The sequence below is a fragment of the Hypanus sabinus genome, chromosome 13 (genome assembly GCF_030144855.1).
Source record: "Hypanus sabinus isolate sHypSab1 chromosome 13, sHypSab1.hap1, whole genome shotgun sequence".
Taxonomy (NCBI): domain Eukaryota; kingdom Metazoa; phylum Chordata; class Chondrichthyes; order Myliobatiformes; family Dasyatidae; genus Hypanus; species Hypanus sabinus.
Window position 1 is genome coordinate 3108691 of NC_082718.1, and position 26588 is coordinate 3135278.

The 26588-nt window shown below is 38.8% G+C and overlaps 1 protein-coding gene across 1 annotated transcript in view; it reads left to right on the forward strand.

Annotated features, from left to right (window-relative positions):
* The first annotated feature begins 2836 nt into the window (after positions 1-2836).
* Positions 2837-26588, forward strand: part of rbm28 (RNA binding motif protein 28) — a 49260-nt gene continuing 25508 nt past the window's right edge. The window contains exons 1-10 of the mRNA XM_059987005.1: positions 2837-3000; positions 5179-5322; positions 7243-7337; positions 17606-17678; positions 21140-21232; positions 21721-21792; positions 22352-22472; positions 23497-23720; positions 23861-23942; positions 26319-26428. Coding sequence (XP_059842988.1) covers positions 2844-3000; positions 5179-5322; positions 7243-7337; positions 17606-17678; positions 21140-21232; positions 21721-21792; positions 22352-22472; positions 23497-23720; positions 23861-23942; positions 26319-26428 — 1171 coding nt within the window. The 5' untranslated portion in view covers positions 2837-2843. The remainder of the gene's footprint in view (positions 3001-5178; positions 5323-7242; positions 7338-17605; positions 17679-21139; positions 21233-21720; positions 21793-22351; positions 22473-23496; positions 23721-23860; positions 23943-26318; positions 26429-26588) is intronic.

Below are 26588 nucleotides of genomic sequence, written 5' to 3' on the forward strand. Positions count from 1 at the left end.
GCATTTGAAAGCAAAGTTGATGGTGGAAGAAGGGAAGCCCCTTTGTTTAAAAAAGGAAGACATCTCCTTCGTCCTGGAATGAAAAGCCTCATCCTAAGAGCAGATGCGGTGGAGACAGAGGAATAGTGAGAAGGGGATGGCATTTTTGCAAGAGACAGGGTGGGAGGAGGAATAGTCCAGGTAGCTGTGAGAGTCTGTAGGCTTATAGTAGATATCAGTAGATAAGCCATCTCCTCTGTAGGCTTATAGTAGATATCAAGTGGATGTGTTTTGTTTCTCTTGCACAATTCTCTGTAAATTCTGGAGATTGTTGCATGTAAAGATCTCAGGAGATCAACAGTTTCTGAGATGCTCAAACTATCCCATCTGGCACCAACAATCATTTCATTGTCAAAGGGACATTGATGTCTGATCTGAATAACAACTGAACCTCTTGACTCTGTCTGCATGCTTTTATGCTTTGAATTGCTGGCTCATAATTGGCTAATTGGATATTTGCAGTAATGAGCAGGTGTACAGATGTGCCTAATAATGCGGCCACTGGGTGTACACATTATGTTAATTGACCCTCACTCAAATTATTTGTTTTTGACTTACAAAAATATCAGTTTACGGACAGTTCTTAGGCTCAGAATCCTTCTGTATATGTTTAACTACTGTTGCTGCAAAAAGAATCACAAAATAGTCACAGTCAGAGGCCTTTTGGTTCTTTGACTATATGTAGGCTCCATTTAAAAACATTCCAGTTAGTTACCTTCTCTTGACCTCGCTCTATACTTCTGCATATTATTTCCATTCAGATATTCTCTTGATCTCTTTTGAATTTGCTTTTACTCTAGCCCTGGCTGTGAACTTCAGATTTGCAAGAACAATTTTTCTGGAATATGAGAGTGAGGAAGGTTAGGGCTACATAACAGCTGTATATTATTCATCATTCGTATTTAAATGGAAATTAAATGTTATGAATGAATTCAGTAAGGAGTTCCCTTTTCCCAAAAATATTTCCTGATTTGGGCTCTTATATTTTTTTATAACAGCACATTATAACAGCGGAACAGCATATTTTTTTACTGGGCTTGATTCAACCAGTTTTAACTCAGTATTTGCCCTTGAATCATAAACAGAAATTAGTTGTAAGTGATAGTAGCTCAGTTTCATGGAGCTGATAGATATCAGTAAAAGAAAACTCATTTATTTGTTACAAAAGTTAAAACATAGAGTAATACAGCACAAGTACAGGCTCTTCAGCCCAAGTGCCTGCTGACTATTAAGCAGATATCTACACTATTGCCATCGCATTCTGACATTCATCTACCCCAACAGCACACTTTTTGTATTTGGGCGGAAATCCATATTGTCACAAGAAAAATGTGCAAACTCCACACATACACAGAATCAGAATCAGAGTCAGGTTTAATATCTCTGGCATATAGTAGGTCATGAGGTTTGTTGCTTTGCAGCAGCCGTACAGTGCAATACATAATAATAAAAAGCTCCATTACAATTTAACCAATTAAATAAATAGTGCAAAAAGAGAGAGAAAGCATACTAAGGCGGACTTCATAGGTTCATTGTTCATTCAGAATGGAAGAAGTCATTCCTGAATTGCAGGTGTATCTTCATGCTTCCACCCCCCCCCTCCCTTGATGGAAGCAATGAGAGGGAGGGCATGTCATGGGTGATTGAGATCATTAATGAGGGATGGTGCCTTTTTGAGGCATCGCCTTTCAAAGGTGTCCTGGATGCTGGGGATGCTAATGCCCATGATGGAGCTGGCTGAGTTTACAGCTTTCTGCAGCTTTTTCTGATCCTGTGCAGTGGCAACTCCAAACCAGATGGAGATGCAAACAGTTAGTATGCTCTCTATGATACATCTGAAGAAATTTGTGAGTGTCTTTAGTGACATACCAGTTCTCAGACTCCTAATAAATATAGTCACTGTCATCCTTTCTTTCTAATTGCAATAATAGGTCAAGGATAGATCCTTAGACACATTGACAGCCAGGAACTTGAAGCTACTCACCCTTTCCTCCTCGGATTCCTCAATGAGTACTGGTGTGTGTTCCCTCGATTTTCCCTTCCAGAAGTGTCTGTTGATTCTTTGTTCTTACTAACAATGAATGGAAGCTTGTTGCTGTGACACTACTCAACTTACTGATCTGTCTTGGTCCTGTACACCTCCTCCGAACTATCTGAAATTCTGCCAGCAATAGTTGTGTCGTCGACAAATTAATACATGGTGTTTGAGCCACACGATGATGGGTGTAAAGAGAGTGGAGCAGTGGCCAAGCACAAACCCTTGAGGTGCAACAGTGTTGATTGTCAGTGAGGACGAGATGTTATTTCCAATCCACACAAACTATGATTTCCCTGTGAGGAAGTTAATGATCCAGTTGCAGAAGGAAATTTAACTTACTGCATGCAGTTAGTACAGAGCATAAAGCTTTTTAGAACTGAGGGCTTTAATCAACAAGCCAGGCAGTGAGGTTACGTTTGAACCTGTGACACTGGAGCTGTAAAGTAGCAACTCTTTTAGTTACACCACAAACCTGCCCTTAAATATTACTTATTGGGTTCATGGGATACGTTTCTGTAAGGAAACAATATTAGATTCAATTGAAATTCAGTATAAATTTGCTGCTTTCCATAGGTTTGACACCAGAAATAATGATCTTCGTGGTAGTTATTAGTGAGAAATCTTCCACTGAATATTATGTTAAAAAGAATTTATTTGAGATCTACTTAAACGTGTGAAAGAAAACGAATGTTCCCTTTTTCACCCGGTCTGTTTAGTGCAGCTGTTTTGTTCTGGTCGGAACAGTTGCTTCGGGGCACCGCAAAAGATGGCCGCGTCCGTGGAGGAGGCTCATACGGCGGTTCGGAGCGGGTTGACGACGGTCTTCGTGAGGAATTTGCCGACTTCGGCTAACAACGAGCGGCTAGAGGAGATTTACAGCGAGTTAGGGCCGGTGAAACGCTGTTTCGTGGTGAAAGAGAAAGGTTAGGGATGAGAGCGCACTGCACAAGTTGGGAGCAACAACGGCAACGTGGTGGTAGAGATCGTGGTGACGGCAAAGCAAGGGGGTGATTATGGCGGGGTAGTGGCAGAAGGGAATGGTATTGGGGTGGGGGAGCGGTCGGGCAGGTGTTGGGGATGGTAGAGGTGGGGTTGGGAAATATTACATTAAACCTGCCGGTGTTGGTTTTGGGGTGAAAGATGATCGGAGTGTTCAAGATTATTGTTGACAGTGATGCTTACTTCCATCTGTGGTTCAGATAGTTGGACTTTCACTAACTTTTGAAATTATCCTTTTCAGAACCAAATTTCAGCCTCTTACTTTGATCACCATCATTTTAGATTTTCTTAGTAAATAAAGTATAAATTTAACGACGGTTAGTGGAGTTGTGGAGAGTGTGGATTGCAACTGGACATCGACAAGACATTGGACTCTGACTTAGAGATGGGGTTCAACCAGGAAAAATGTGAAGTGAATCACATTTGGAAAATCGAGATTGAAGGCAGAATACAGGGTTAATGGGAGGATTCTTAACATAGTGGAAGAACAGAGAGATCTTGTGATTCACATCCATAGATCACTCACAAAATCACAGCACAAGATGATAGGGTTCCTAGAATCAGAGTAGGGTTTATTATCACTGGCATGTGACGTGTAATTTGTTAATTTAGCAGCAGCAGTTCAATGCAATACATAATCTAGCAAAGAGAAAAAAGTAAATAAAACTTTAAAAAATAAACAAATCAATTACATATGTTATTGAGTAGATTTAACAAAAGTGCAAAACAGAAATACTATTAAAAATAAGGTAGTGTCTAAAGATTCAATGTCTATTTATGAATTGAATGGCTGAGGGAAAGAAGCTGTTCCTGAATTGCTGAGTATGTGCCTTCAGGCTTCTGTACCTCCTATCTGATGGTAACAGTGAGAAAAGGGCATGCTCTGGGTGCTGGAGGTCCTTAATAGTAGACACTGCCTTTCTGAGACACCATTTCCTGAAGATGTCCTAGGTACTTTATAAGCTGGTACCCAAGATGGAACTGACTAGATTTACAACCTTCTGCAGCTTCTTTCAGTCCTGTGCAGTAGCCCCTCCATACCAGACAGTGATGCAGCCTGTCAGAATGCTCGCTACGGTAGAACTGTAGAAGTTTTTGAGTGTATTTGTTGACATGCCAAATCTCTTCAATCTCCTAATAAAGTATAGCTGCTGTCTTGCCTTCTTTATAACTGCATCGATATGTTGGGACCAAGTTGACACCCAGGAACTTGAAGCCACTCACTCTCTCCACTTTTGATCCCTCTGTGAGGATTGGTATGTGCTCCTTCGTCTTACCCTTCCTGAAGGCCACAATCAGCTCTTTCATCTTACTGATGTTGAGTACCAGGTTGTTGCTGCGGCACCATTCCACTAGTTGGCATATCTCACTCGTGTCTGCCCATGTTCAAAATAGCTATGATGTGCTGGACTTCATTAGTTGAGGGATTGAGTTCAAGAGCCATGAGGTAACGTTGCAGATCTATAAAGCCCTGGTTAGATTGCACTTGAATTATTCTGATTCTGGTTACCTCATAATGGGAAGATGCAAGAGCTTTAAAGAAGTTGCAGACGAGGTTTACCATGATGCTAACCTGGATTAGAGAGTATGTTTTATGTGGGTAGGTTGAGTGAGCTAAGGCTTTTCTCTGAAGCAAAGGAGGATGAGAGGTGTACAAGATGATAAGAGGCATAGATCAAGTGGATAGCCGTGACTTTTTCCCAGGGTGGAAATGGCGAATACCAGGTTTATCATCACTCACATATGTCATGAAGTTTGTTTTTGTGGCAACAGTACAGTGCAGTACATAAAATTACTGAAGTCCTGTGCAAATGTCTTGGGCACCTTAGCTATATATATATGCCTAAGACTGTTGCACATTACTGTATACATACTTAGGAAATACTGATGTTTGAGTGAATTTTACACTATGCAATTTAAAGTGGATTCTTTAATTTCCAGTGTAGGCTGTCACATTATGATTGGCATGGAATAATACCGAGTGCAGTCATTTACATTATCTGGATGTACAGTATGTGGGTGGTTTCCAGTGTTGGAATGTTGTAATTTATTTGAGCAGAGGCTGATGCCGTGCAGTGAATTGATATCTTTTTTCCCTCCAGGTAGTCAGACTTGTCGTGGTTTTGGATATGTGACTTTTGCTCTCCCAGATGATGCTAAGAAAGCTCTCAAAGAAGTCAGGTTCTATGATGGCCAGAAACTCTTTGCATCTCTTGCTAAGAAGAAACTTCTGGGCAAGAAAGAGGGTGAGTGCGTTGCATTTGGAATAGATAGAGCTATCTCTTTTTAAGCAGTTTCACAATCGAGGAGAACTCAAACCATAGATGTCTATGGACCATAAGACCAGAAGACATAGGAGCAGAATTAGGCCATTCAGCCCATCAAATACACTCCACCATTGCATCGTGATTGATACTGGATCCTATTCAACCCCATACACCTGCCTCCTCACCATATCCGTGGATGCCCTGACCAACCAGGAATCTTGTCAACTTCTGCTTTAAAAATACCCATGGACTTGGCCTCCACTGCAGTCTGTGGCAGAGCATTCCATAGATTCACCACTCTTCTGCTAAAAAAAATTACTTCTGTTCTAAAAGGTCACCTCTCAATTTTGAGGTTGTGTCCTCTAGTTTTTTATATAGTAGGGAATACATATATTTAGTAAAAAAGCCTCAACTGCTTCCCTGGGCAGAGAATTCCACAGATTCACCACTCTCTGGGAAAAACAGTTTCTCCTCATCTCCTAAATCTTCTCCCCTGAATCATGAGGCAATGTCTCCTAGTTCTAGTCTCACCTACCAATGGAAACAACTTTCCTACTTCTATCTTATCTATCCCTTTCAAAATTTTGAATGTTTCAATAAGATTCCCTCTCATTCTTCTGAACTCCAGAGAGTATAGTCCCAGGCGACTCAATCTCGCCTCACAGGTTAACCCCTTCAAAGAAATTCCCAACACTGTATCCCATGGATGTTGTTGGTAAAACATTAAACTTCAGCAAAAGAGACTTGGAAAAGTGAACTGAAATTAATAGTTTCTATTGGCTGCAGCAAACTGAGATGAAATGTATTTGGATATTCACAATCCATTTTGTCATTAGGTTGACCTTGACTGTACCAGAGATCAAGGTCTTTGTGGAAAATGAAGTCTTATGAAATACCACTAGTGAAGGCCCTTTTACTGTGTTGGGTTTTAATTAGTTGTACCCATGTGTAAATTACGTTAATTCATAGTGTTCGGCAGGGGTGAAAAGAACTTTGCAGGTCTTTAAATCTGTACTGTGTTGAATGTTCTGACATTAATACGTCACGATTGTGGAGCAGGCTTCCAGCACAAAACATGAGAAAAATAAAATGTAGGCTTCCTAATAACCTGCGTATAAATCTATTTTCTAGTGCAGTGGTGAGCCATCTGGAAGATCATGAAATCATATATTTCACTTCTTTTATGGCTTTTACATTTGTTTTCTGTCTTGGATGTGATTCTGGAACTGTTGGCGTATGTAACTTGCTGTTTGGAGATCAATTCTGTGTCCCAGCACTCTTCAGTCTCAGTTAGGATTCTGGGAGACAGAGGTAGTGTGCGTGAACCTCGTGGCAAACAGGTAGTGTGAGCTGATGTTTGACTCCATCTTACCGATTAAAACCTCCATTGTTTGCTGATTAAAGCGATGTGGGAGATTGAAATATCAAAGCGAATGAGGATGGTGAGTGCCAGCTGCCTGCCTTTTGATCACTTCCTCCTGGAGAAGGGAGATCCTGAAAATGTTACCCAGGTTGTCTGCGTTTTGGAGGGATTTAGAGGTTGAGGAGGCTTTTCCTGTTTGATGTTTGGGAGGGGAGGGATTTGGACTTCCTCTGGACTCTCTCCAATGGCAGCACATCCTTTCTGAGATATGCAGTGCAAAGTTGTCGACAGTGCTCCCCAAGTGTGGCCTGTTTCTGTGCTGTAGTTTTCTATGACTAAAACATTTTTCTGATAGTGGGATAAAGATGATTTGTTGATTTACAGAGGGACTATACTTGATATTTAAACCCATGGCATCTTTAGTTTAAATATTGAGTACTGTCTAAACTCACAGATAATGAATACTGAAATGACAGTCCATTGTGAAACCATTTTAATTAATTTAAGCTACAAATAATTTCATTTTAATTTTACAGCCCCCAAGGAAGCTTATAAAGTGAATACAGAACAGAAAACACAGAAGAAACTGCAGAGAAAAGCAAGATTGATTGTTCGAAACCTGAGCTTTAAGGTACTGGGAACTGAGAATCAATTTGTAGTCTAATATCAATTGTGATTGTCATTCAGTTTGCCTATTACTGTACTCATCTTGTTTGCCTCTTATTTGTGTCAGATGTGATGAGCAAGTCTCTTACTTCCTAAACAAATAACAAAAATATTCCTCAACAGGTCAGGCAAGCTAGGAAAATGGATCAATAGAACAACTGAAGTTCAGGTTAAGATTGCTGTGGGGATAAGTTGCTGAACTGAGGAGAAAGATAGCAGAGCTGATGAAGAGTGACAGCAAACACTGAGCCAATGGTGGATAGGTGATGGGTTACTCAACAAAATGACCAATTCTTATATCGACAGAATGTGAGCTATCAGAAATGAGGGAATTCTGTACTTAGTCTGGAACGCTGCAAGGTTGTCACATGGGAAATAAGCTGCTGTTCCTCCAGCGCGTTTGGGCCTCACTATAACAGGTTTGGAAGCCTCAGACTAAAAAGTTCTGATAAACAGTCCCTTTGCTGTAAGTCATCTTTCTGTGATACTAGTTCAGCTCTTTCTTCCCTCTCCATTAGTACACCTTGACTTGATTTTTTTTTGCATTAAATTGGATATTCTGTTAACCCTCAAATTGTCCCATTAACATCCCCACAGCAACTCCAAAGCAAACCTGTCACAGGTCTTCCCTTTGTCTTGTCCATACCCCCACACCCACTCTCTGGTGCTGCATATGCTAACTTACTTTGTCAGTTCTAATGAAAGATCCTAAGACTGAAATATTAAACTGTTCCTCCATCCACATATGTTGCCTGACCGGCAGAGTTTTTCCAGTAGTTTCTGTTTTGTATTTCAGATTTTCAACTTCTGTAGTTTATTTTTTGATTAACACTTCTGAATGCTGCAGTTCCTAACTGTGAATAAATCCCACCACAATTGTGGGTTCTAATCTGTGAGAAACTGAATTGCACCGAGTGTGGGCTCCGTGTGATAAGTGCTGCTTTCTTGTTCCTAATTCTTGCAGATTCTTGCTCGAATACAATTCTGCCAGCTGCAGTTGATTATTTTGATTGCAACTACAGGCAGCAATCAGCAGGAATGAATTTGTTATTTTTAAACTGATCAGTAATAACTAATGGGGTATCATAGGCATTAGTACTGGGACTTAAGCTATTTACAATTTATTTTGAATGCTGGGCAGAGAAACTGAGTAAATGTGTCACAGTTTGTTGATGGTATAAAGATAAGATTCAGGATACAGAATTGTTAGGTATCATTTCCAGTACCCACATGTAAAGAAGAACAAAATAATAGTTATTTTGAATCCAATGCAACATAAAAAAGCAAAGATAAAGAGCACAATAATAAAAAAAAACACAATATACGTGCATTGATGGTACAGGAGTGTCTCTAACAGGAAATGATGAAGTAGTGTTGGTATGTCTGGTGGTGTGGCTTAGGGGGAGGATGTGTTGATCAGACTTGCTGCTTGGGGAGATTAACTGTTTTTGAGTCTGGTGGTTCTGGTGTGGATGGTATGTAGCCTGCTCCCTGATGGGAGTGGGACAACAGTCCAAGAGCAGGGTGAGATGCCCTTTTCCGGCACCTTTCTGTACATATGTCCTTAATAGTGGACAGACTGTTGCCAGTGATGCATTGGGCAGTTTTGACTACCTGTTATAGAGCTTTCCTCTTCTCTGCAGTACAGTTTCAATACCATGCTGTGAAGTGGCAAGTTGGGATGCTCTGCTGCGCATCCGTAGAAGGGTATGAGTGTCTTCAGAAAGTAGAGGCACTGTTGAGCTTTCTTGATAATTGGGGAATTAAGTTGTGGGTAGGACACAAAGTATGCTAAGTGATTATGGATCAGTTATGTGAGGGGGGGGGATTAGCATGCTGGTGGAGTAGGTAATTTATTGCAAAAGGAAGCAAAGATTTGATACAGCTGTAGAGGATATTGGTGAGACTCATTGAGTGCAATGTACAGTTTTGGTCTCTTTAAGGAAATAGACAATGCAGAGAAAGTTCACTTGGTTGATCCTAGGGTGAAGGAGTTGTTTTAGGAGATGAGGGAAAGGTCCTTAGTTTGTGGCCCCAACCTTCAAAGAAACAATTTCCGTCTGTCCACTCTGACTATTCCCTTCATGATTTTAGGTAGCTCGATCTTCAGATCTCCCTCTGTTTCAAGGAGAACAATTCTGTTGTCTCCAATCTATTCACTTTACTAAAGTTCCTCATCCCAGGATTCCATTTATCTGTTCTCCACTGTCTCCAAAGCATTCAGGTTTCGTACAGTGTAGCACCTAGGACAGAACATGACACTCCATTTGTAGCAGATGCAGTGTTTTATAAGAGTTCATAGTGTATTTCCAGTTCTTGTATTCCATGCCTGAGAGCTTGGCATACAGGGACCAACCCAAGAGATCATGATAGTGCAGCGGTAAATAAGCCAAATTCATATCCCACAATGTCAGCTGTAGCAGTTAGATTTGGTTAATTATTAGAAATTCCAAATTAAGAGCTGATCAAAACTAACAGTTACTTAAAAAAACACCATATTGTTGTTAGTGAAACAGGTTTTGTTTTAATATTCTTTAGGGGAGCAAGTCCAGCATCATTATTCAGTCTGGCCTGCCATGATTCCAGCTCTACAGCACATTTATTGAACCCTGAAATGACCTTGCAAGCCAGTGTTGTCCATAGACCAACAATTGAGTCAATTTCTAATTTGGGTTTTCACTGATTTTTTGTCTTTACCTGTCCTGACAGATTTAATGAATTATCCTCATAACTCCCAACTCCAGATCTCTCTCTCAAATCCTTTTAGAATGCTGCTGTTTGGTTAGTATTGTATGTTTTAATTTTTCCTGCTAGGAAGTAACATAGCATGTTTCTTTGTGTGGATTTTATTCGACCATCTTGTGCATCCATTTAGCTCACCATATCTTTATATTCTTGACGTCTCTTTTTCTTGAAGTCTGTTACTTTGTTCATGGATTGCCATAACTCCAAATTTTGTAGTTTTCCTCTGTCCAGCCAAATCAAGATGTTGTGAAAAGCAGGATAGTTAGGTATGGAATGGAGTTATGCACCGAGGTATGGAGGAAAGCACGATAGTTGGCTTATGGAATGCTGTAACGGACCCGCGTAAGGAGTTTATTGACAGTGAAAATAATGATTTTGGTCTTCGTAATGTTTTGGGCAGATGGGACTTGTCGTCCATGGTTGGCACCTCATGTAGGAGAAGGAAAACTCTGATCCTAAACCTCTGCTGTCTTGTGGCCACACCCACTCATGGGACAGGTGTTGGGAGTGAACCCCAAAAAAACCCAGAGCTGGGATCTGTAAGGCAGTCCTACGTTGAGCTCAGCACTGACTGGCAACTCCTCTGATGCCACAGGTGCCAAACTGTATCGGTCTCTGCCATTCCTTTCAATTCATGAGCTACATCGAGGGGGCAGCCCGCTTGCTCTCCATGTTGTACTGGCCTGTCTTATACAATGTAGACAACTAGGACACAACATTTATTGTCAATCCCAACCAGCAAAGACTTCCGAATGTTTGGCAGACAAAATTATTTTTTAATTCAAGACTGGACATTTGAGAGACAGTGTACCAACACATGGGCTGTTGAAGAGGAAAGTGCTGGGATGGGGCGGGGAGTGGTATGGGCAGAAGTGCCAAATATTATAAGCAAGGTAATCCTTTTCTTTCTTTCTTTTTCAATCTTTTTATTAAATTTCATATATAAAAAAAAACAACACATAATAATGAGCAGATTACAAATTCAATAAACTTGAAATTACATTAGTAATAGGATAATAATATCCTATTAAACATCAATCGACAAAAGGTACATAAATCAATCAAGTCTATATAAATATATATGAAAAAAAAACAAAAATAATCATCGAAAAAAGAAAAAAAAATTGAAATTATATATGAGAAAAAATATATATTGAAAAAAAATACTAAACTAAACTAACGTGGGCAATAATAGCACTTTATAAATATATGAAGGTGTCAAGAAAAGAACTCTGGAACTCCATACCTGAACAAGGATAAGTAGAGAAAAGGATCTGAAATAGGCCAAATTAATTCATATGAAAATGTCGAATAAATGGTCCCCAAGTTTCTTCAAATTTAATTGAAGAATCAAAGATAGTGCTTCTGATTTTTTCCAAACTCAAATAAGAAATGGTTTGGGAGAACCACTGAAATGTAGTAGGAGGATTTACTTCTTTCCAGTTTTGTAATATAGACCTTCTGGCAATTAATGTTACAAAGGCAATCATTCGTCTGATTGAAGGAGAAAGCTGATTGCCATCTTCATTTGGTATACCGAAAATTGCAGTAATAAAATGGGGTTGTAAATCGATATTCCATACTGAGGAAATGACATCAAAAATGTCCTTCCAATAGTTATGTAAAGTGGGACATGTCCAAAACATGTGAGTCAATGAAGCCACTTCTAAGTGACATCTGTCACATTGAGGATTAATATGCGAGTAAAATCGGGCAAGCTTATCTTTAGACATATAAGCTCTATGTACAATTTTAAATTGTATTAAAGCATGTTTAGCACAAATAGAAGAAGAATTAACCATTTGTAAAATTTTTTCCCATTTATCTGTTGATATATTACATCGAAGTTCTTTTTCCCATTCTTGTCTAATTCTATCCGATATTTCTGGCTGTATCTTCATAATCATGTTATAAATAAAAGCTACTAATCCCTTCTGACAAGGATTAAAAGTAAAAATCAAATCTGAAAAATCCGATGGAGTTGAATTAGGAAAAGACGGAAGAATTTTATGTAAGAAATTTCTAATTTGTAAGTATCTAAAAAAATTAGATTTAGGTAATTCAAATTTGTTGGATAGTTGATCAAAAGACATCAAAATACCTTCAAAAAAAAGATCACGAAAACATTTTATACCTTTCCTTTTCCATATACTAAAAGCTTGATCTGTCAATGAAGGTTTGAAAAAAAAATTACATAAAATAGGGCTGTCCAAAGCAAAGTTTTTCAGATTAAAGAATTTGCGAAATTGAAACCAAATTCGTAGTGTATGTTTAACAACAGGGTTAGATATCTGTTTATTGAATTTGGCTAAATCAATAGGAAGAAAAGAACCAAGAACGGAAAATATAGAATATCCCTTAACCTCACTACATTCCAAATTTACCCACTGTGGGCACACAGGTGAATCCAAATCTAGTTTCCAGTACATTAGGTTACGAATATTATTCGCCCAATAATAAAATCTAAAGTTAGGTAAAGCTAGACCACCATCTTTTTTAGACTTTTGTAATTGCCGTTTGCTTAACCTAGGATTTTTATTTTGCCACACAAATGAGGAAATTTTTGAATCAATATTATCAAAAAAAGATTTAGGAATAAAAATTGGTAAAGCTTGGAATAAATATAAAAATTTCGGTAAAATCATCATTTTAATAGCATTAATCCGACCAACTAATGATAAAAATAAGGGAGACCATCTTGTAGTAAGTTGTTGAATTTGATGAAGCATAGGTAAAAAATTCAGTCCAAATAAATCTTTATATTTCTTAGTGATTTTTATACCTAAATAGATAAAGTTATCAGTAACAACTTTAAATGGCATCCTATCACTCAATAAGGTTTGCGCGTTTAAAGGGAATAACTCACTCTTATCTAAGTTTAGCTTATAACCAGAAAAGCTACCAAATTGAGCCAACAAGGATAAAATAGCAGGAATAGACCTACTAGGATTAGAAATATATAACAACAAATCATCAGCATAAAGCGATAATTTGTATAACTTCTCATTACGGGTAATACCAAAAATATTAGGAGACTCACGAATAGCAATAGCTAAAGGTTCTAATGCAATATTAAATAATAAAGGACTTAAAGGACAACCTTGTCTCGTACCACGAGATAATTGAAAAAAAGAGGATCTATAATTATTTGTAAGAACAGAAGCAACAGGTTTATAATATATTAATTTAATCCATGATATGAAATTAGGACTAAAATTAAAATTTCTCAATGCATTAAATAAATATGTCCATTCCACTCTATCAAAGGCTTTTTCAGCATCTAATGAGATAACACATTCTGGGGTTGTAGGTGATGAAGTATAAATTATATTAATCAGTTTTCTAATATTAAAAAAGGAATACCGATTCCTAATAAAACCAGTTTGATCTTCTGAAATAATCTGTGGTAATACCTTTTCTAATCTAATGGCTAAAATTTTTGTAAGAATCTTAGAGTCTACATTTAATAATGAAATAGGGCGATAAGATGCACATAAAGTAGGATCTTTATCTTTTTTAAGAATTAGAGAGATAGTAGCTTCATAAAACGATTGAGGTAGTCTCTTCTTAACAAACGCATCATTAAAGATATCACATAGCCAAGGAGAAAGCAATAAAGAAAAAGTTTTAAAAAATTCTACAATAAAACCATCGGGACCAGGAGCTTTCCCTGAATTCATTGATGAGATAACCTCTCTTATTTCATCCATAGAAATAGGAGCATCAAGCAAGCTACAATCTTCATCTATCAGTTTAGGAATATTCAAGTTATTAAAAAAATTATCCATCGTAAACCGGTCACCGTCAAATTCTGATTGATATAAAGATTTATAAAAATCTTGAAAAGTGTTATTGATTTCTTTATAATCAGTAGTTAAATTACCGTCTTGTTTACGAATTTTAATAATTTGTCGCTTAGTCGAAATAGCTTTTAATTGATTAGCTAACAATTTACCAGTTCGATCACTATGAATATAAAATTGAGCCCTAGTCTTAATTAATTGATTCTCAATTGAAGAAGATAATAATAAACTATGTTCCATTTGAAGCTCAACTCTCTTCTTATAAAGTTCTTTGGTAGGAGTAACGGAATAAATCTTATCAATTTCTTTAATTTTATCCACCAATAAAGCTATATCTGAATATCTTTGTTTTCTTTTACCAGCGGAATATGAAATAATTTGTCCACGAATAAAAGCCTTGAAAGAGTCCCAAAGTATTCCTTTATCAATCTCTTCATTATAGTTTGTTGAAAAAAATAAGTCAATTTGTTGTTTTATAAAGGTAATAAATTCTGGATCTTGAAGCAAAGTAGCATTAAGTCTCCAAGATCTAGTATTGAAAGAAGAGTCCGGAATCTTGATAGATAACTTCAAAGGCGCATGATCCGAAATAGCAATAGAATCGTATTTACAATCAATAACATCTGTTAATAAACGATGATCAATAAGGAAATAATCAATTCTAGAATAACTATGATAAACATGTGAAAAAAAATGAAAATTCTTTATCTTTAGGGTTCAAAAACCGCCATATTTCAGTAATTCCAGAATCAACCATAAAAGAATTAATAAGTAAAGCTGATCTATTCGGAAGAGTTCGAATAGGTTTAGATCTATCCATCGAAGGATTCAAACAACAATTAAAGTCTCCACCCATAATCAACATATATTCATTCAAGTTAGGAAGAGAAGTAAATAAACGCTTAAAAAATTCAGGACAATCAAAGTTTGGAGCATAAATATTAACTAAAACAACTTTCCGATTAAAAAGTGAACCAGTTATCAACAAAAATCTACCCTGTGGATCCGAAATAATTTCATAATGTGTAAACGAAATAGAGGCGTCTATAAAAATAGACACACCCCTAATTTTAGCGGTACAATTTGAGTGAAATTGTTGTCCTTTCCAGAACCTAAAAAAACGTTGATTATCCTCCCTCCTAATATGGGTCTCCTGTGCAAAAATAATATTAGCGTTCAATCTATGGAATACTTTAAATATTTTTTTACGTTTAATCGGATGATTTAAACCATTAGTATTCCACGAGATAAAGTTAATAGATTTATCCATCATACCAATATTAATTGTGTGTATCATAAAAGGTTAAAAAGACACATAACCCACAATTTAGGAAGAAGGAAAATTGATTCAGGAGCAACCGGAGATCCTGACACCTCAACAATATTAACAATTTAAAGTAGGCCCATAAACTAAAAGCAAAAAAATAAAAAGCAAAAGCGTGAAAAAAGATCCCTCCCCCCTCCCCCCACCCTTTGAAAGAAAGCCAAGCGGCAGGCGCATAAACTAATACTAACATTACCCCCATTTCAAGATGGCAGCTCCATAAGAAAATTTTTTTAAGAAAAAACTATATAACACCCTAATTAAAATATAGAGTTGCAAAAAAAAAATATATATATATATATATACCTACATATATATACATACATACACATACACACACACATCAGTCAAATCAAGAAAAAAAACCAAAATAGTAAAACCAGAAAAATCATTAATAAAAAAAAATGAACATTAAAGTTTAAAAATGTAATACACCTTTAAAAAAGAAATTCCATATTCAAATACAAAGATGACGTTTCACAAGCCAAGACTTATGGGAAGAAGAAATGACATTTTGAGAAAGCCATATTACAAAATATGAATATAAATTCAGCAATCAAAAAAGTTATCAAAATAGAATTTTTTTTTAAAAAAAAAAAGATTTAATAGACACTATAACATATATAAAAAAAAGACTAAAAAAAAAAGAATTCAAAACCTTTGTTCCATTTCTAAATACAGGCAAGCAAATAAACGCTTATAAAAAGTAAAGACTTATGGGAAGAAGAAACGACATTTTGAAAAAATAATTCTTGATTACAAAATACAAACGTGTATAAAAAAGGATATTATAAAAATTAAAACAGCATCTATAAGCAATAATAATAGTAGTAAAAAAAAACCCCAGACCTATAGCCCAAAATAAAAAGTTATAACCCAACTTCCAGGGTTAAAACTTAAAATGAAATGGCATCCTCTCTCCAAAAAAAAAAATCTTCAATGTAACTCATAGTTCAAGTTGCACTAGAGGATCGATATTCTTCAACAAATTTCTTCGCTTCTTCAGGAGTGTTAAAAAAGTGTAGACTGTTGTCGGGCAGCACAATTCTAAGCTTCGCTGGATACATTAAAGCTTGTTTAAATCCAATCGAATGAATCTCTGCCATCACTGGTTTAAAAGCGATCCTGGCTTTCATTACTTCATAGGAATAGTCCTCAACAATTCGAAATGAGTAATTTTTGTAGGAGATCATACCTTTTTTACGAGCTAACCGAATTAGAAGCTCTTTCTCACGAGTATAATGAAGGCCAACAATCACCGCTCGTGGTTTATCAGGCACAGACGAAAACCTCGCAACTCTATGAGCGCGGTCGATAACAGGTTCATTTTTCAAACCTTCACCACCGAAAATTTCCCACAGTAATTTAGAGAAAAATTCAGTTAAATCACCGGACTCAACTTTTTAGGGAATTCCGATGATGCGCAAATTCTGTCTGCGAGAACGATTTTCAAGATCAGTAATTTTAAACTTATACTGATCTAAAGTTTTAGCAGTCGACTCTATCTTCTTCTCTAACACTTCAATTGTACGTGCTTTTTCACAAATTGATTGTTCAAGAGTCGTGATCTTATTTTCATGCTGCTGAACCACTAACGCCTGCGACTGAAACTTAGTTTCAAGCGATTTAACAACTCCTTCAAGATCGGATATTTTCGAAGTAATCCTCCTTTCCAAATTTAACAGTTTACTGTCCAATTTACCTTCTAGTCTGCCTTCCAGACCCACCAGTTTAGTATCCAGTTTAGCATCCAGTTTAGTGTCCAAAAGAGCAGAAATTGCGTCGATGGATACAGGATCCTTAGCCGATTTCTTACTTGTAGCCATTTTAGGTTTGACAAGATTAGATCAAATATTATTTTAGGAAAAAAGGGTCAATCAAAGGTAGCAACTCATATGATTAAGTTCGAAAAGATCTAATTAAAGGGTGATTATAGTTGAAAAAATAAAGAGCGCCTAAAAGGCAGATGCTTATGTCGCCATCTTGAAACTCCACCCCCAGGTAATCCAAGACAATGCAACATGGACACAGTCACGGAGGATGTCATCTGACTAATTCAGCAGTGAACCTGAAAGAGATTCAAATATGGATTTGTGAGGAATGATGAGTGCAGATTTGACAAATAACATTTTTCAAAGAGAATTACATTGGGAAGTGGTTGGAAAGGAAGCACTAATTTACAAGAACTGACAGAGAATGTGATGATTTTTTTTTGGATAAGTTTGATAGTTGCATTTTGCAGGGAACATCGAAACATCCCCAAAATCTGTGTCTTGTGTTTACACCTTTTAAACATTGACTCTTCCTCTTGGCCTCCGTATAGTAACTTGGTTTCATGGATGCTTATTTTTCTCCTTTCAGTGTTCAGCAGATGATTTGAAAGGTATTTTCTCACAGTATGGTGCTGTGCTGGAAGTGAACATCCCTACTAAAGGTTAGTTTTGGACAAGGAAAACCAGGGTTAGTTATTGACTTTTTGTTTTGGGATTCAGCCTGTGTGTGTTTTTGGATATTGGTGAAAGGTTCCTGAGCTGAAGCATTAAGTATTTCTCGTTCTGTGGATGCTGTGTAATCTGCTGAGTGTTTCCTGTTTTTATTTCAGATTTCTTATACTTACATTTTTTGAAATTTTCATTTACTGAGATATTTGAAGAACATAAGACACCGGAGCAGAATTAGGCCATTTGGCCCATCAAGTCTATTCCATCATACAACCATCTCTGATTTATCATGCCTCTCAACACCATTCTCCTACTTTCTCCCCGTAACCTTTGATACACTGACCAATAAAGAACCTATCAAACTCTGCTTTAAATATCAACCACAGCCATCCGTAGCAATGAATTCTACAGATTCATTGATGTCTGGCTGAAGAAATTTCTCCTCATCTCTGTTCTAAAGCGATGTTCAAACATATCTATGGAATCAGTATTTTCAATGGAAGGATGATTAAATGAATGTGTATGGGAGACAAAATATTTTACCTTATTTTTATTTAGAGATACAGGGCGGAACAGGCTGATTGGCTCAACGGTCCACATTACCAGCAGCCCACTTATTTAACACTAGTCAAATCACAGGACAATTTACAATGACCAATTAACTACCAAGCAGTACAGCTTTGAAACAGCACCTGGAGGAAACTTGTGCATTTCACAGGGAAAGTGTACAAGCTCTTGCCAGGTGGCTCTGGAAATGAACTCCAGAACACTAACTGCTACACTACGGTAGCTGGACATTGCTACTCCAGAACACTAACTGCTACACTACGGTAGCTGGACATTGCTACTCCAGAACACTAACTGCTACACTACGGTAGCTGGACATTGCTACTCCAGAACACTAACTGCTACACTACGGTAGCTGGACATTGCTACTCCAGAACACTAACTGCTACACTATGGTAGCTGGACATTTCTGCTCCAGAACACTAACTGCTACACTACGGTAGCTGGACATTTCTGCTCCAGAACACTAACTGCTACACTATGGTAGCTGGACATTGCTACTCCAGAACACTAACTGCTACCACTCCAGAACACTAACTGCTACACTACGGTAGCTGGACATTACTACTCCAGAACACTAACTGCTACACTACGTTAGCTGGGCATTGCTACTCCAGAACACTAACTGCTACACTACAGTAGCTGGACATTACCACTCCAGAACACTAACTGCTACACTATGGTAGCTGGACATTGCTACTCCAGAACACTAACTGCTACACTACGGTAGCTGGACATTACTACTCCAGAACACTAACTGCTACACTACGTTAGCTGGGCATTGCTACTCCAGAACACTAACTGCTACACTACAGTAGCTGGACATTACCACTCCAGAACACTAACTGCTACACTATGGTAGCTGGACATTGCTACTCCAGAACACTAACTGCTACACTACGGTAGCTGGACATTACTACTCCAGAACACTAACTGCTACACTACGGTAGCTGGACATTACCACTCTAGAACACTAACTGCTACACTACGGTAGCTGGACATTACTACTCCAGAACAGTAACTGCTACCAGTCCAGAACACTAACTGCTACACTACATTAGCTGGGCATTGCTACTCCAGAACACTAACTGCTACACTACAGTAGCTGGACATTACCACTCCAGAACACTAACTGCTACACTATGGTAGCTGGACATTGCTACTCCAGAACACTAACTGCTACACTACGGTAGCTGGACATTACCACTCTAGAACACTAACTGCTACACTACGGTAGCTGGACATTACTACTCCAGAACACTAACTGCTACACTACAGTAGCTGGACATTTCTACTCCAGAACACTAACTGCTACACTACGTTAGCTGGGCATTGCTACTCCAGAACACTAACTGCTACCACTCCAGAACACTAACTGCTACACTACGTTAGCTGGGCATTGCTTTCAAAGAACTGGTTGAATTATGATGGCTCAGCCATCTCCTCCTTTTGTGGTCTGCTAGGTTGTGCACAATAGGAAGTAGTGTTCTTTTGCCATGTGGGGATACGCTTTTGAGGCCATAAAGTATAATTCTTGTGAAGTACATCAGGATGACCGTAGTCGACCTGTGCTTCAACAGCAGACCAGTTCTTGGGTCAAGGTAACCAGCTGTGTATTTTCGAAGTGGGTTAGAGAGATTGCATCAGTTCCCGTTATTATCATGATGAGCTGTCAGGCAGGGTTGGAAGTGGGGACTTGGCAAGCTGGTAGATAGACAGGTAAAGGAGAAACAGGCAGGTGAGGCCCTTCGTGAAGTCAGGGGATCAATTGATCAACTTGTGTGTGTTGTTGTGAGTTTTCTCTCCCAGTAAGTGACTTAGTAATAGTAGTCAAAACTACACAAAACATCACCAGCACCAGCCTACCCACGTGTTTATAGAAAAGTGCTAGAAAAAAGGCCAGTAACACCATTTACTTGCCCATCCATCGGGACGTTCCCACAACTAGTGAACTCTTTATTGTGTTATTTCATGCTCTGGCTTTATTTGCATTTGCACAGTTTGTTGTCTTCTATACTCGATCTTTCATTGATCATTCATCCTGTTATAGTTACTATCCTATAAATTTGCTGAGTATGCCCGGAGGAAAATGAATCTAAGGGTTGTATATGGTGACACATATGTACTCTGATAATAAAAAATTACTTTTAAACTCACACACCCAGCTCATGGACCATTTGTCCCTCTACCCTTAGGGAGGGAGCTACGCAGCATCCACACCAGACTCAAAAACAGTTATTTTCCCTCAGCAGTAAGGCTGTTCAACACCTCCACTGATTAACTCCACTACTACTTTATTATTTCTTGTCTGTCACCATATGTATAGTCTAGCATCAATTTATGGACATACAATCATTCTATGAATATAAGTTATCTGATGTATTTATATTTATTGTGTTTTTTTGTGCTGCATTGAATCCAGAGTAACAGTTATTTCAGTCTCCTTTACACTTGTGTACGGGAAGTGACATTAAACTATCTGAATCTTATTGGTTAATTAAACAGTGTTCAGCTACTTCATGACCAGTATAAATTAAAGCAGAAAATATTTGATACTCAACAGATCAAATAGCACCAATCGAAAGAGAAACAAGTTAATATTTTAGATCTGTTCACTGTTTGTTTGACAGGAATTAGACTTTAGTGGCTTTAATAGACACAATTTCCACAGAATGGGAATAGTGAGTCTTTCCAGCATTTTCAGTTTATGTTTCAGATTTTAAGACTAGATTGTTTTTGATCTTTCAGTAATACATTGATGAAACCAGTAAAACATGTAGAGAAGCGGGAGAGGGCCATGCACACTTTTAAGTCCATTTAATTTTTGTTTTTTGCGAATCAACTCTAGGTTACTGAATGTTTTGGAAACTTCTGCTCTGTCTTTCAGATGGGAAGATGCGAGGGTTTGCATTTGTTCAGTTCAAGAATGTCCTGGAAGCTGGGAAGGCCTTAAAGGGAATGAACCTGAAAAAAATTAAAGGCAATGAGAACATTTGAGAAGTGCAGTGAGATGGGGAAGTTGGGTTGTGGGATGGAAATTTGAAGGGTGTGTTATCTCTTTGAGTTGGGCATAAAGAAGGGGAGGGGTTATGAGGTGAAAGAGTGGGGCAGAGAGGACAAGGTGTGACAGTAATGTTTTGGAGGCGTTGTGGAGGAGGGGTTAGATTGTAGATGGTAGGGATGGAGGAGTGGAAGTGGAGGAGGGGTTAGTGGGAGAACAAAGGAGAAGTAGGGAAGAAGGGTGGAAAGAAGTATTGGGAGGGAGGGAGGAGCAAAGTAAGAATGAGGGACTGGGGTGGCAGTGAGCTGAGAGGACCTGCTGAGTGCTTGAGTTTGGGATGCTGAGTGGATGGAATTAGTTAGTAGGATCAGTTGAGGAAAATGGGCAACCCTGGGATAGAAGGGGTAGTTGGTGGGCAGAAATGGCATGGGGAGCTGATTGTATCTTATCTCGTGCTGTCTTTCCAGGTCGTCCTATAGCAGTGGACTGGGCAGTGGCAAAAGACAAGTACAGAGTGATTGTGGGTACTGCCAATGCAGGTAATATAACACCTTATTTCAGGTTGTAGTTTCCAATTGGTTGATTTAAAGTTACGTTTATGTAGCTTCCCCAATGTATCTCATGGTCTTTTGTAAGGTTTTAGAGATTTTAGAAATTAAATGAGCAAGAGGGAAGGTTTTTCTGATGTGGGCCGGGGCAAATGAAGGCATGACTAACAGAGCTGAGGTGTCATACAGCTCAGAGACAGGTGCTTTGCACCAATTAATCCATGCTGACCAGCTTACCCATCCAGGTTAATTCCATTTGACTCTGTTCCATGTCTTTTAAATGGTGCTCGTGTAGCTGCATTCAAGTGATTTAGTTTCAGTATGCCCAAGAGGCCAAAACTGAAGGTATGTAGTGATCTACAAGGGTTGTAGGATGGGCAGGTAATGGAAACTAGAAGGGCAAGGTTATGGAGGTATTTGAAATCAACAGTGAGCTTTTGAAATTAGGCTTTGCTGAACTGGATACCGGTGTTGCAAGTCAGGAAATCATTTCCCTCGAGTGGTGGGTGCCATTGGAATTCTGAGCATCGTATATGGTTGTTATTGGCAGGAGCTGATAATAAAGAAGCAGATGTATTTCATGAAGAGAACAAAGAAGAGGATGGTGAAAGATCAGGCATCCACAAAGACACGGAACCCACCAAGCAGCAGAAAACGGCCCCCAGGAAAAGGTAAAGAGCATAAATATTTAATTGTCCAAAGACTAATTCCTCTGAGCTCAAACAGTTGCTCTCCCTCTCGAATAGATTGTCCAGTGATTGGTGTCACAAATATACAAGCCTAAGAAAGCCAACAGTTAAGTTGTTTTCAGAGTAAACTTTATGTTAAAAGCAGTAGTTTCCCATCACTCCTTCCTCTCCACCCAAATTGAATAGATTGCCCAGCACAGGATACTGAGAAAATTCATCAGGTTGTTGCCAGGGAGGGAGTGTTTGAGCACTGGAGTGATTAGATTGGCTAGGTTTGATTTCCTTTGGACTGGAAAAGGCTGATTGAGGTACACAAAATTATGACATTGGTTCCAGTCCTACTGAAGAGCAGGCTACACACACAAAATGTTGGCGGAACGCAGCAGGCCAGGCAGCATCTATAGGAAGAAGCACAGTTGACGTTTCGGGCCGAGCCCCTTCGTCAGGACTAACTGAAAGAAAAGATAGCAAGAGATTTGAAAGGAGAGGGAGGGGGAAATGTGAAATGATAGAAAACTGGAGGAGGTGGGGTGAAGCTAAGAGCTGGAAAGGTGATTGGCAGAAGGGATTCGGAGCTGGAGAAGGGAAAGGATCATGGGACAGGAGGCCGAGGGAGAAAGAAAGGGGGAGGGGAGCACCAGAGGGAGATGGAGAACAGGCAAAGAGTGATGGGCAGAGAGAGAAAAAAGGGGAGGAAGAAAAATAAATAAATCAGGAATGGAGTAAGAAAGGGAGGAGGAGCAGGCTGTCCAACTTAACTGGTCCCTTCTGACCCACCACTATTTCCAGTGTCCCAAGAAACCTCACCCTTCTTTCTCTGTCCACATGTATATCAGCCTTTCAGTTTTCCCTGTGTATCAATGGGAGTAATCCAAAAATCACTACTTTTGAAGTTTTACTTTTTAACCTTGACATCTGTAAATACCTCAGTTGCTATCTTCCCAATATCATTACTGCTGATCCCATTTATCTATTTTGTCCATGATCAAAATACATGATGTTTCAGATCAGTGATGGAGGAGGTGGATGAGGAAGTCATGGCATCAGATGATGAAATGGGAATTTCAGACACTGAACATGATGACGACGATGGTGATGATGATGACGATGATGGTGATGATGATGATAATGATGATGATGACATTGATGGTGATGATGACGATGATGGTGATGATGATGACGATAATAAAAATTCAGAGGATAGTGATTTGGATTCAGAAGAAGAAAATAGTGAGTTATGTGCTCAAACCTCTATAAGCCATGTATTTAAAAATTGGTGAAATATGAGACCTTTGCATAAGGTGGAGTTTAAGTATTATTTTTACCTTTAAGGGATATGTAGTTTTCATACTTCTATCTGTGTACTTCAGGTAAAAAGCCTGGGAAGAAAAAGAAGTTGAGCAAGTCCAGACTTCCAGTGGATGTCCATGAAGGACGGACAGTTTTCATCAGGTCAGGATAGAACCCTGTTGTATGAGAGTGGAGGGTAAATCCAAAAGTAATTTAATGCCTTTGAACTGTAATCTTCCTGCTGATGAGATGCAGCAAAGCCGTAGTCAAACACTCAACACGGTTTCAGGAGCAGACAGCTTTTGAAGGAGGGTTTGTGCAGCATCTGTTGTTCTCCAGGCCATGAATACCTGTGATCTGAGGCATAGGTCATCTGTCAGTGTCAGAGGCCTTTCTTCAGGATGTTTGATTCCTCTCTCTTGAGCTCTGATTCTTTCTGCTTTTCAGAAACTAATTGTCAGGCATGGTGTTATTCTTCCATGGATTCAAGCCATCCCTTGATCTCTGATTATTCAAGGGTCCTGCCCATAGTGCCTTGACAGATAAAGTGCTCCACTAAAGTCGTAGGCACATGTAAAAAAAATGTAAGGTGAAGATGCTTTCAAAAATAACAAAATGAAAAGTTTCTAAAATTTCCCCAAAAAATTACTATAAGAGCAGTAAAATGTAAAGAACTAAATCAAATCAGTGTTTGGCCTTTAAAACTTCTATCAGTTTCCTTAGGTACACTTTTGTACCATTTTGTAAGAAAATTGACTGGTATGTGTTTCAGGCATATTTGAGAACTTGCCATTGTTCTTCTGTAGACTTCAGCTGCCTCGCTTGTGTCTGTCTCTCCAGGTAATCCCAGACAGCGTGGATGATGTTGAGATCTGGGCTCTGTGGAGGCCATGCTATCTGAAACCAAATAAAAGAATTCTCAAGTGCCTAAGACTTTTGCACAATACTGTATGCCTTTCAGTCTCCATTCTACCTGGAAGGATGCACATGCTCTGTATTGGGACCTCTGTTTCTTTAACACATTTCAACAGCACCATCAGGAGATCATTCTATGTCCTTTGCATGGATTTAATTCTTTCAGCATTGGTTTGTGAGTTTATCCTTTTGGAATAAATTCCAAGCTGGTTCGTGAGTTTATCCTTTTTGATAAAATTATTTCTGTGCTGGTTTGTGAGTTTATCCGTTTGGATTTAATTCTTTTCATAAGACCACAAGATACATGAACAGAAGCAGGCCATTCGGCCCATCGAGTCTGCTCCACCATTCAATCATGGCTGATCCAATTCTTCCAGTCATCCCCACTCCCCTGCCTTCTCCCCATACCCTTTGATGCACTGACTAATCAAGAACCTACCTATCTCTGTCTTAAATGCACCCAGGGACTTGCTCGTGACAACAAATACCAGATTTACCACCCTTTGACTAGAGTAATTCCTCTGCATCTCTGTTCTAAATGGACGTTCTTCAATCCTGAAGTCATGCCCTCTTGTCCTAGAATCTCCTACCATGGGAAATAGCTTTGCCATATCTAATCTGTCCAGGCTTTTTAATATTTGGAATGTTTCAGTGAGATCCCCTCTCATTCTCCTGAACTCCAGGGAATACAGCCCAAGAGCTGCCAGGCATTCCTCATGTGGTAACCCTTTCATTACTGGATTCATTCTTGTGATTCTTCTCTGAACCCTCTCCAATATCAGTATATCCTATCTAAAATAAGGAGGCCAAAACTGTACACAGTACTCTAAGTGTGGTCTCACGAGTGCCTTATAGAGCCTCAACATCACATCCCTGCCTCTATACCTGTAGAAATGAATGCCAACATTACATTCGCCATCCGCACCACCAACTTGACCTGGAGGTTAACCTTTAGGATATCCTGCACAAGGACTCCCATGTCTCTTTGCATCTCTGCATTTTGAATTCTATCCCCATCTAAATAATAGTCTGCCCATTTATTTCTTCACCGAAGTGCATGACCATACACTTTCCAACATTGTATTTCATTTGCCACCTCTTTACCCATTCCCCTAAACTATCTAAGTCTCTGCAGGCTCTCTGTTTCCTCAACATAACCTGCTCCTCCACTTATCTTTGTATCATTGGAAAATTTAGCCACAAATCTATTAATCCCATAGTTCAAATCATTGACATACATAGGAAAAAGCAGCGGTCCCAACACTATCCCCTGTGGAACTCCACTGGTAACCAGCAGCCAGCCAGAATAGGATCCCTTTATTCCCACTCTCTGCTTTCTGTCGATCAACCAATGTTCCACCCATGCTAGTAACTCCCCTGTAATTCCATGGGCTCTTATCTTGTTAAACAGCCTCATGTGTGGCACCTTGTCAAAGGCCTTCTGAAAATCCAAGTACACTGGTTCATGAGTTTATCCTTTTGGATTTAATTCTTTCCGTGCTGGTTTGTGAGTTTACCCTTTTGGATTTAATTCTTTCCACGCTGGTTCGTGAGTTTATCCTTTTCGTTCAAACTGGTTGGTTGATCTTGCGACTTAAAATTTTGTTCTGTTTTTTCTTGCAGGAACCTGTCTTTTGACACTGAGGAAGATTCTTTGGGAGAGCTATTGGAGCAGTTTGGAGATCTGAAATATGTTCGTATTGTCATGCATCATGACACAGAGCACTCCAAAGGTAAGGCAAGAGGTCTAGAACGCTGGTGACATCAGTGAATAATGTGCAATGCAGTGTAGTTTAGAAACAGCGAAGACTGCAGCGATTTAAGGAATAGTGAGATGGTGGGTAGTGGTGGACATTGGATCTAATGGTCGATGCTGGAAATCAGGAAAGGACT